The 10669-nt window shown below is 42.8% G+C and overlaps 2 protein-coding genes across 11 annotated transcripts in view; both read right to left on the bottom strand.

Moving 5' to 3' along the window:
* Positions 1-329, bottom strand: part of Vamp3 (vesicle associated membrane protein 3) — an 11570-nt gene extending 11241 nt beyond the window's left edge. Inside the window, exon 1 of the mRNA XM_008822438.2 lies at positions 195-329. Within this exon, the coding sequence (XP_008820660.1) occupies positions 195-196 (2 nt within the window). The 5' untranslated portion in view covers positions 197-329. The remainder of the gene's footprint in view (positions 1-194) is intronic.
* A 2025-nt stretch (positions 330-2354) lies between these two features.
* The window catches only part of Camta1 (calmodulin binding transcription activator 1), a 912046-nt gene continuing 903731 nt past the window's right edge, over positions 2355-10669 (bottom strand). For 6 of the 10 annotated variants that reach the window (XM_029558278.1, XM_029558279.1, XM_029558281.1 and 3 more), the window contains one exon: positions 2361-5582. In XM_029558278.1, the coding sequence (XP_029414138.1) occupies positions 5550-5582 (33 nt within the window). In that variant the 3' untranslated portion in view covers positions 2361-5549. Of the gene's footprint in view, positions 5583-10669 lie in introns of all 10 variants that reach the window. The other 4 variants (XM_017795412.2, XM_029558273.1, XM_029558274.1 and 1 more) reach the window with 1 other exon arrangement.

Genomic DNA, 10669 nt, shown 5'->3' with positions numbered 1-10669 from the left:
GGGGACGTCGAGGGCCGCCCCGCCCCGCCCGAGCACTGAACCCCGGGCCACCGCCCACCCCGGGGCCTGGAGCCCCGCGCGGCCTCTGCCGGCCTCCGAGCGCTGGGCAGCGATCTCCCGGCCCGGAGAGGGTCCCCGTCGCCCGCCGCCGCTTCCGGTGCCCGCCCTGCCCCGGGGCGAGGTGTGTCACTCACATTTTGGCGGCAGTGGCGGCCGGCGACGGTCAGTGGAACTGCGCAGCGAACACCCAGGGCCCGACCGACGGGCGGGGAGGACAGGCGTGGCGCTGACGTCACCAGCAGGGCGCGGTCGGGAGTGGGCGGGCCCAAGTAGGCGGGGTCAGAGCGCGGCTCCTCCATAATCGGGCCTGAACTGGGAGTGGGCGTGGCGCTCCTGGCCGCGGAGGGCGTGATTTTAAGTAGGCGGGGCCAGAACGCGGCTCTCCGGGTAATAGAGCCTGGTCTGAGTGGGCGGGGCTTACCTTTGGTAGGCGGGGTCAGAGCGCGGCTCCTTGGTAATAGGACCAGGGCTGACAGTGGGCGGGGCGCTCTTAGTAGTCCAGGGCGCGCCGGAAGTAGGCGGGGCCAGAGCGCGGTTCTCCCGCCATAGGCCTGGACTGAGAGGGGGCGGGCCCTCCTGTCCCCAGCACAGGGTGCACCGGAAGTGAGCAGGGGCGGGGCTGAGCCCATTGCCTAAAGGTGTGGCACCTTATTGCAGGGAGGCATTCTGCAGTGCAAGTGAACCCCGAGAGCTCCCTGCAGTACCGTCGCCGCCCCGTGGCTCTTTAGGCTGTGGAAAGGCAGCTTGGGGTGAGGGCGGGTGCGCTCTACGTTTTTGTTGAGCCGGTAGACCTTGTCTCTGGGTCCTTAGTGTTCCAGGGTCATCTACGGGTCCTGGGGCGACAGCTATGTTTTCTGAGAAAGTTGTTAAAATTCAATAGAAGTCTATTTGCAGTCTTTATCAGACTTGGGTCGGGTTAAGTTCACGCTCATGTTTTCACTAGCAATGACAAATATTTGTCATTGCACGGATCATATTGCAACCCCTGAAGGGAGCTTTGGCATTACGAATTCGTTTCCACTGCTGGAGAGGTGGCTCAATGGTAAAGAGCACTGACTACTCTTGCAGAGGTTCTGGGTTTGGTTCCCAGCACCCACGAGATGGCTAAGGGTCTATAACTCCAGTTTCAGGGGATCTGACACCCTCTTCTGACCTTCACCGGCATTGAACCCATACACATGGTGCAGTTACATGCGAGGCAAACACTCATAAAAGAAAAAGAACAAGAACTCCAGTTTCTTCATTAATGCATTCCTCTGTCCTGGCAGAGTAGGTGCTCAACTTCTGTTCCAATGGACAAGTTTCTTTGCAACGCATTCCAACAGATAGTTTCATACAATAACTAAACCAAGTAAGGTCAGTTGGTGGAATTCTTAGGTAAGTGAAAAATACTAAGCTGATTTTTTTTTTTCCAATTCAATAGTTTTAAAAGGGAAATTTTAGTGTACCAAAATCAAGAGAGTGCCACAGAAGTGGGGACTGGGGTTACGTAGAACTTTCCAGGAAAGTGGAAATGGTATACACAGACCCATTGGAGTGTGCAGGACTGGACTTAAAACAAAACTGAATAGGCAGACGACAAAAAGAACAATGGGAATTGGGCAGAGGGCTTTGGATAGTATTGAGGACTCTGAGCTGGGAGATTCAGTGTCAAATTTGTCAGGCAGTAGTTTTGAGGGAGGAGAGGTAGTCCTAGAGACAGAAGAGACTCCACAGGGAAGGGGATTCAACAGCGAGGACAGATTTAGAAGGGAGGCTCTAAGTGAAGTCGGCTGGAAAAAGTCTTTTTAAAACTTCCCAGGAGGCTTGGGAATATAGCTTAGTTGGCAGAATAGTTGCTAGCAAACCCAAAGCCCTGGGTTTGAGCCCCAGCACCGTGTAAAGCCAGGCCTGGTGGCACACACCTGTAATCCAAACATTCAAAAGGTGGAGGTAAGAGGATCAGAAGTTCAGGGTCATCCTTTTGGGCTACCTGAGACTGTCTCAAAAACAAACACGCATACACTTCCATTTCTTAACTGGAAAGATGAATTTACATGATGTCCTTATTTTTCAAGCAATCTTAAGACAAATGACTGATGTATTGAGAGGGACCAGGGAAAACAGGTGAAAAGCAAGTGCTTTGAGAAGAGGCTCTAACAACTGTCTTCTTTAGTGGACACGGAAAACCCAATATACTATTCAGTATCCAAACCCTGAATGTGGATGTTCAGAAATACTTCACGCTTGTAACATACTATCACAACCTCAACACCTTGGATTTCAGCTCCAGTTAAAGCAAAACTCACAGATAATATGGGTAAATTTTCTTCATTTTTAATTTACAGCAGAAAGAATATAAAGCATTCAGAAAACATTTTCCATATTTTAAGGGCAATTCAAAACATTTCGTATGGTTTCCAGCAGCTGAGTTCTTCAACAGATCCATTGGCTCAATGATGCTTTACATGCACAATTACAAAAATAAAACTTACAAAAAAAGGACATCTAGACTAGTTTTACATGCAAGTCTCAGGGACCCCCCATTGGGCGCCAACTACTGTGTGGAACTGCCATAAGCGACCGTGCAGCCAGAAAGGGTTCGTCTTATTGTCTTTATTTCGTTCACACAGTACAGCTGATTTCGAATGGGTTAACAAGAATAGCAATTAAATCTTCAGGAGACAGAATAAGATTAGCTATTAGTTTTATAATGAAACCCTACTCCTGGCACTTGGGAATTCAGATTATCCAAGAAAGCTGCGCTTACTGATCATCTTATATTCAAAATTAAGATTCACAATCAAGAAAAAGCGGTCAGAAATGCTTTCAGTGGACGTGCATTTTCACGTCACCTGGAATTCACAGTTGTACTGATAGGTTTTGACCCTACTTCTATTCCCCTCCTTATTCTATGTAAGTTTCTATCTTCCAGAATTTTCTAACTTATCAGCTAATAATGTGGCATGTGAAACATTTAAAAAAATAAATGTGAGGGTTGAAGCAAATCCACTGAGGTCATTACTCTGGTTAAACGATTTGTACCATAAGAAACGGAATAAATGTTTCCAAATTCAGTATTAATATAGGATATTCTGAAAGAGCTGGCTTTCATATTCTATTCCCTGTTATGAATACAATTGTGTTTTTTGTAAAGTACTCAAGTATCCTCAGACAGGTCAAATTGTGTAAAACAATAGGTATTGGGTGTTCAGGGTGGAGGGGAAGGGTACTGCAACAGCTGCAACATAATCCACACATGTAAAAACAAAATCGGGTCAGGGCAGTTTACAAATGTACAGGTGGCTACTGGCTTGGGGCTGTCACCCTTGTGAAAGCTGATCACAAGCAGAAAGACATATACTGTACAGTGACTCGAGGCTGGCAGTGAAAGGAATAATTAAAAACAAGTACAATTATAGAAAAGGCACCAAGAGCACTGACCCCAGTTTTGTTTTTTTTTTTTGTTTTTTTTAACAATCTTTTTATTCTTACCTTCCTTCTGAATAAAGCTTATTTGTGAATATTTTTAGGCTTCACAACAAGCCTTGAGTTTTAACTCACAGTTGTCAGCCAGAACCATGTTTTTGTTTGTTTTTTAAATCTCATACCAACAGATTCTCACACTTAACCTGGGAATTTTAAACTGGAATTAGCAAAGACAAACTATTCCCTCTGTTGGACATTAACTGTTTAATTTTTAAAAGCATCAGATTTCTTTGGCTCCTCATTATGTAGAAAGGGTAATAAACCACGGCATCCTTTCAAGACCAGTCTGTCCTTTTTCACTTTTAGTGTGTGTGCGTGTGTGTGCACAATTTTTCTTACACTTTCTGATTTCCGGCAGATGTGTAAACATGACTTTTTTTTCTACTTTCATACTATTTCTCTTGTCAGATTTTGATCATTCGAAGTGTTCTTTGTTGGAGTGAGTGGATGGTGTTGAGTTATATATGGATTCATCTTATGATTATCTGTTTTGCAAAAGTAACTTAATTTTCTTAAGCATTCACATTACTTGGCACCGTTGGCAAAATAATTGTTTTAAATAAAATAAACTAAACTCCTGGTAGCCAAAATTAAATGTAAACATATCCTTTTTTTTTTTTAAGTAATGCTACTCTGCCTTTTTTCCTAAGTCTAAATACAGTAGCTTTTTTTTCTTTTTTCTTTTTTTTGCAGGTTAGTCATGCTTTAGCAAAATGTTCCTCTAAAGAACATTTAAAATAAAGTACTCTTATAGTGAAATAAAGTTTTTTTTGTTTCATTTTACAGACCATAGCCACTAATGCTTTGCTTGTTCATCTTTTTCTTGATTTCATGCACATATCTTTGTTTTTAATATATACAATATATACAAACAATACATCCACATTTTCCCCGCTTATTCAGACAAAACTATACAAATAATTTTAACTTGCCATGTTATTGACCTTTGTGAATAAAATATTTAGCAATTTAATATAATCCCTTTCAAATATTTTCTTTTTCATCTCTACCTTTTATTATATACACAAAAACCGCTTCGTTTGGATGGGATAGAGCCAAAAAAAAACCATGGGATTTACTGGCCAGAATGCAGCACCACGCTGGTCGTTTAGGTGGTAAATGTCCAGGCAAGGTTTATGACTCCTTGGAATGACTACTGTTTCCAAGGTTACTAAAAAAGGCTTCATGCTTTACCGATTCTTAAGTAATTTTCATTGCACGTGAAAGTAGGCCAAAACTTAAAGTGCTGAACATGAGAAAAGAGCAAGATGATCGCGCTCCTCGCGGGTTCTTAGGAGGTGGTGGGGGCAGGAAAGGAAGTTCGAATTCTGTGCGCTGTTTGTCAGTGTTTCTCGTGCATTACCCGTTTACCACACACCTGCCCCTCTGCAAATTTCCACAAGACATTGAAACCTGCAGATTTTAAAAGTTGCATTAAGTGTGCTGTAGAGATTAAAACAAACAAATAAACGGAAAAAAAAAAGTGAAGGAAATGAGAAGACACGGACGCCATAACGACGGGTATGATGTAAGCCCTCCACGGAGAATCAACCCAGATTCAGCTTCTTGGAAATAACCGGAGGTGCAGGCACAGCACTCCCGGTTGCTGACGGTGTAGCCCCACCTTTTCTTATCTATATTTTTGGTATAAATATTTGTCCAGTTCCACACGATGTTTGAATACAGCCCTATTGAGAAGGGACGCGGCTCCTTCCTAAGCCGAGGAAGCCCCTTCAGTCCCTCCTGGTGTCTTGTTTTCCTATGATCCAACAGAAGACTGAGCTCCAAGATGTCTTGCTGATCAAATTAAAAGTTGTCCATGAAAGTGCAAATGCAATGACCGAAACATTCCTGTTAAAATCCTGCAGTTGACTCCCCAAAACTGCAGAGGGATTGTGTGTGCGTGTTCATGTGCGTGTGTGTACGTGTGTGTGCGTGTTGTTGCATGTCTCTGCTAAAAACAGAAATGAAAACAGTCTGAAAAGCAATGTCACATTGCTAAGGGATGCTGCTGCACGTCTTCAAGTTCCTTGGCCTTTTTCAATTCTTTCACTCTGGAAGAGAAACAAAACAAAACACCAGGCGGTAACTATGGAATCAAACTGTGACTGAACAAACATGAGGGCTCCTACCCGGAAATGGAAAGCCCCAACAAACCCCTTTGGAGGACTGATGACAAACGAAGCTCTTGGGAGACTGCTCGGAGAAAATTCAGAGGAAGATAGACCCTACGTAAATCTATTTAAAAATCTATAAAAATTTATTCTCCATTGGGTGCTTCAAGAACGGAGCAAAATGGGTCTGCTGTTTGAAATCAACAGCAGTAATTACATACTCATCTTGGAAAGGTTTACTATTCAGTGAACCAATTTTCTTTGACGGATGGGCCACTCTTAATGCCCTAAAACCCCAGGTGATATAATCTAGGGAACTGACACACACACACATTAATTTAGCCCTCAGTAGACCTAGGGACTGAATCACTGCTTGGCTCATAGACTCCAGACTGCTGGCTTAAAAATCTTTTTAAAAATATTTTTTTAATATTTTATTATTTTTATTTTATGTATATAAGTGTATTGTCTGCATGTATGTGAGTGCACCTATGTCGTGAAATGCTGTGGAGGTCAGAAGAGGGCTTTGGATTCCCCTGGAACTGGAGCTAAGGATGGTTTGTAGCTGCCATGTGGGTGCTGGGAATTGAACCTGGGTCCTCTGCAAGAGCAGTCAGTGCTCTTAACCATTGAGCCATCTCTCCAGTCCCTAAAAAATATTTTATTATTTTTATTTTCTGTGTATGAGTGTACTGCCTGCATGTATGTAAGTGCACCCGTGTCATCCAATGCTCCTGGAGGTAAGAAGAGGGCGTCAGGCCTCCTGGAACTAGAGTTACAGATGGTTGTCAGCTGACATGTGGGTGCTGGGAATTGAACCCTGGTCCTCTGCAAGAGCAGCCAATGCTCTTATCCGTTGAGCCATCTCTCCAGGCCCTGGCTATCTTGAACCTAACTCTCTGTCTACACAATGCTACCCTCTCTCTTCTGTACTGCTGTCTTGGGACGTTCCTAATTCTGACTTTGCCCCCATTCCACACTGTCACTCTGAAGGACATCTGGGCTCCTCAGATCTCCCAGATGAGCAGCAGCAGGATGCAATACCCCAAAGGGACTTTTACTTATCAGAAATACCATAGTAAACCAATTTAAGTGAAAGCACCTGAAGACTGAGTCACAGAAAGGTCACACCAGCAACTTATAAATGACCAATCTACATTTTTAAGTGGAAATTTTTGCCTTAAAAAAAAAGTGGCGCCTGACTCAATGAGGTGCTGTGAAGTGGTCGTGTGCTATGAGGACACCCTCCACTGGCAGTAGTTATGTGTCTGCCTTGACAGCAGAATGGCCAAACACAATTCAGTGCATGCTGGGTCAGACAGCCTGTGCTACACCCCATAGAATATCATGTGCTTCTCAAACGAAGGCACGAGAGGACGATTTAGCCAAGCAGAAACGGCAGTTGCTTAGGGCACCTCTCCTCTGCCTCAGCGACATAACAAGGATGCATCCCATTGGCAGTGGGCAAGGGCAGCACTGTCAGATCGGCCTTCCTCTTCTCTCGGTGTAAGGTCTGTGTCTCAAGAGACACCTGTCAATTAAAAGTTTATTTAAACTGAATGTGAGCACTTTCTAAATAGATTTGATAAAACTCAGGCAAGAAGAAAACACTCTGAAAAAAACAAACAAACCAAACCAAAATAAAAAAACAAAACACCTAGGAAGCTACTGCTGCATTACACAGGTTGAGAAGGGGTGGAACGGCATTTTATTCTTTTGCAAAAAAAACCCTTTTATTTGTTTTTATTTTATGTATATGAGTGTTATGCCTGTATGTGTGTAAGGGCACCCATGTCATGCAGTGCCCACAGAAGACAGAAGAGGAGGGTGTCGGATCCCCTGGAACTGGAGTTACGGACAGTTGTTCGCCACCATTTGAGTGCTGGGATTCAAACCCAGGTCTTCTGCAAGAGCAGCCAGTGCTCTACTGCTGAGCCATCTCTCCAGCTCCAAGGGTATTTTATTCTTACAGCAATCTAAGAATACTTGTCTATTTACCACCTCCAGGCAGAATCATTTCTGAGTAGTGTGCAAAGTTGATATAATCTCTTCAGAAAGAGAAGACTCACTTTCAGGAGAAAAATTTTTATCATTTTATCAATGGCATTAAATTGTCACACATGAAAACTTGCCTGTCTGACTTATTACGTTTGTCAAGCCCAGCTTAGTGCAGCTTATTCACACCTGACAGTGGCAGGGTGTCCCCCAGACTGAGACTCCTTTCTGAAAGCTACATTTAATATGCACAGCATTAATGTGTGTTCACAACTAGATCCAGCTGTTAATCTTAAATGTATAATTAAGGATATCATAGCGCATCAGGTTTTAGGGTAATGTGGCGCCACACTGCAGTATAGAATTGTGTATCAGCCTCTAACTTTGGACATGCATACTTTAAAAGGGGCTTCTTAAAAATTGAAACATGCTGTAAGTCTGTGTTCAATTTTTAAACATGCAGTATCTAGACTAACACCCTTCTGGCAGGAACAATGCACGGCATGCACGGATGCCAACCTCACTTCGTCATGCAGGGTCTGTGCTCGCGCAGACCCGCTTGCCCAATTCCTGCAAGATGTGCATGCTGCGTCAAATACCACGATTCATTTCTGCTCTAGCACAGAACTCATTCACAAAGGTGCAACACTGATGGTGCCCCTAAAGACGTCCAGAGTTTAAAGAATTGTGAACTCAGACTCTGACAGCAGAAACAGATACCCAGTCGTCATTTTTCTAGAACGTGTGAACAGAAATGCTTTCAAGACATTAAGTTCATTGCTAAGATGAAATAAAAGAGATGTAAACCTGAAATGTTTTAAGCAACTTCACACCAAAGAACCTGCAAGCAGCTGTCAGGGTAAGCATGGCTGAACACCATTCCCCTAGTTAAAATGGTCACATCTGCCCCTCAGTTTTAGTCCCCCACTTTCTTTCAGAACTAATGAAAAAGTCAAGTAAATTTTTGCGAAGGTTTAGTTACCACATAATACTCTGCTACGGAATTAATGATGTGTCAGAATAAGGACATTCCAACCAGTTTTCAGAACTCTCCCTCCCTCCCTCCTTCTCCCCCTCCCCCCTTTCTTCCTTCTTTTAGGTTTCACTATGTAGCCCTGGCTGGCTGAAACTCACTATGTAGACCAGGCTATCTTTAAACTCACAGAGATCCACCTGCCTCTGAAGGATTAAAGGCCTGCACCACCATACCTGGCTTAAATATAGTTCTCAAGTTCTCCATTAGGTGACCACACTCTACTGCCGTTATAAATGACATCAAACGAATTACATGTTATAGGGTCCAAACAAACAAACAAACAAACAAACAAACAAACAAAAAACCCCAAAAGTTTGTTAAAGGATGAATTAGAGAAAGGGGAAAAAGGAAATACTAATTGTATCCCAATACCTTTAAAGATTATTGAAAACAGGTTATGTAGTTATTAAAATGTGGGCCACTAGCTAGTTTGTAAGCATAGAATCTAAAAGTCACAGGGATTAAGCAATCTGCCTCAAGTTGTGTTGTTAAGTGGCAGAGCGACCATCTGATCCATGTCTGTTGGAATGCAAAGTCACTTTGCTCCTCTCTACAGCCTCTTAGTTTTTAAAATATTTTATTAATGATTTTTACTTTATGTGCACGAGTGTATGTGAGTGCACCTGTGTCGTGCAATGCCGAGGAGGTCAGAAGAGGGCTTCAGATTCCCCTGGAACTGCAGTTAAGGACAGTTTGTAGCTGCCATGTGGGTGCTGGGAATCGAACCCAGGTCCTCTGCAAGAGCAGTCAGTGCTCTTAACTACAGAGCCATTTCTCCAGCCCCGGCCTCTTAGTTTTTAAAACAATTCTTACTGTATTGGTTTTTACAAAAACTTTAATAGGAAAAATAAATTTAGGAAATTAAAATTACCATAGTATGAAATTGGTAATGATTGTATTTTCTCCATTCTAAGATATCATCCTTTATGAGATACTAGATTGAATTTAATTGCAAGATTTTGTTTTGATTTCTTAAGGAAGGGTCTCACTATGCAGCCCTAGCTGGCCTGGAATGTGCTATGTAGACCAAGCGGGCCTCAAACTCACAGAGATCTGCCTGCCTCTGCCTGCTGAGTCCTTCGGATTAAATGTGTGTGCCACCACACCTGACTAGTTACAGTGTGACAGGGCAAGAGCACATTCACACAAAATGTACTTGTTGATTTTATAACACCATTTTGGAACCCTGAAATAGGTACAAAGAATGTGCCTACAAATCCAGAAAGACATTCTCCACTTTATGACTGACACACCATGTTGATGCTAACTTACCCTCGGACGCGTTCATGAAACAGACTTCTGCAGTCTGTATAAAGGGAGTTTTATGTTGCTTAAGGACAGATAATGAGGGACCAGCTAGGTGCCTGTCTTTTGTTTAAAGAAAACACCAGTTGGATAAAATAATGTGTGAAAATTATATTGCCTCTGGAGAAGAATGATGACATCACTAAATGATTTGGAATAACATCTAAAGTACTAGGTTTCCAACAAAGTCTAAGAAACAGGTGTTTCAAATCAGTATTTCTTTTTTAAAAAAATATTTATTTTTATTTTATGTATATGCATGTATTGCTTGCATGTAGGTAAGTGCACCTGTGTCATGCAATGCCCGCGGTTGTTAGCTGCCATGTGGGTGCTGGGATTTGAACCCGGGTCTTCTGCAAGGACAGCCAGTGTTCTTGACTGCTGAGCCATCTCTCCAGCCTCTCAAATCAGTATTTCAACTAACTAAATTTAGTTTTGCCTTATCTGTTACTAAAAGGTGTACATTAGTTAGAATACACCTTTATCAACAAGAAAGACGTACAGGAAAAGTTTAACCATGGCTCTGGGCGAGTGTCCGTCTTTGCCAAATTTGTTCCTCACAATTCGCTATAAGGAATATGAACTTATTCTATAGGAACAATTATGCCAGTTTGCCATCCTTTAAAAGGTTTCTCTCTAAATTTTATTTATTATTGTGTGAGTGCAGGCATGTGCACACATGGAGGCCAGG

This window comes from Nannospalax galili, unplaced genomic scaffold, assembly GCF_000622305.1.
Source record: "Nannospalax galili isolate Female #2095 unplaced genomic scaffold, S.galili_v1.0 scaffold1488, whole genome shotgun sequence".
Lineage (NCBI taxonomy): Eukaryota > Metazoa > Chordata > Mammalia > Rodentia > Spalacidae > Nannospalax > Nannospalax galili.
The sequence above is the reverse complement of the archived record's forward strand: the minus strand, read 5'-3'. Positions and strand labels throughout refer to the sequence as shown.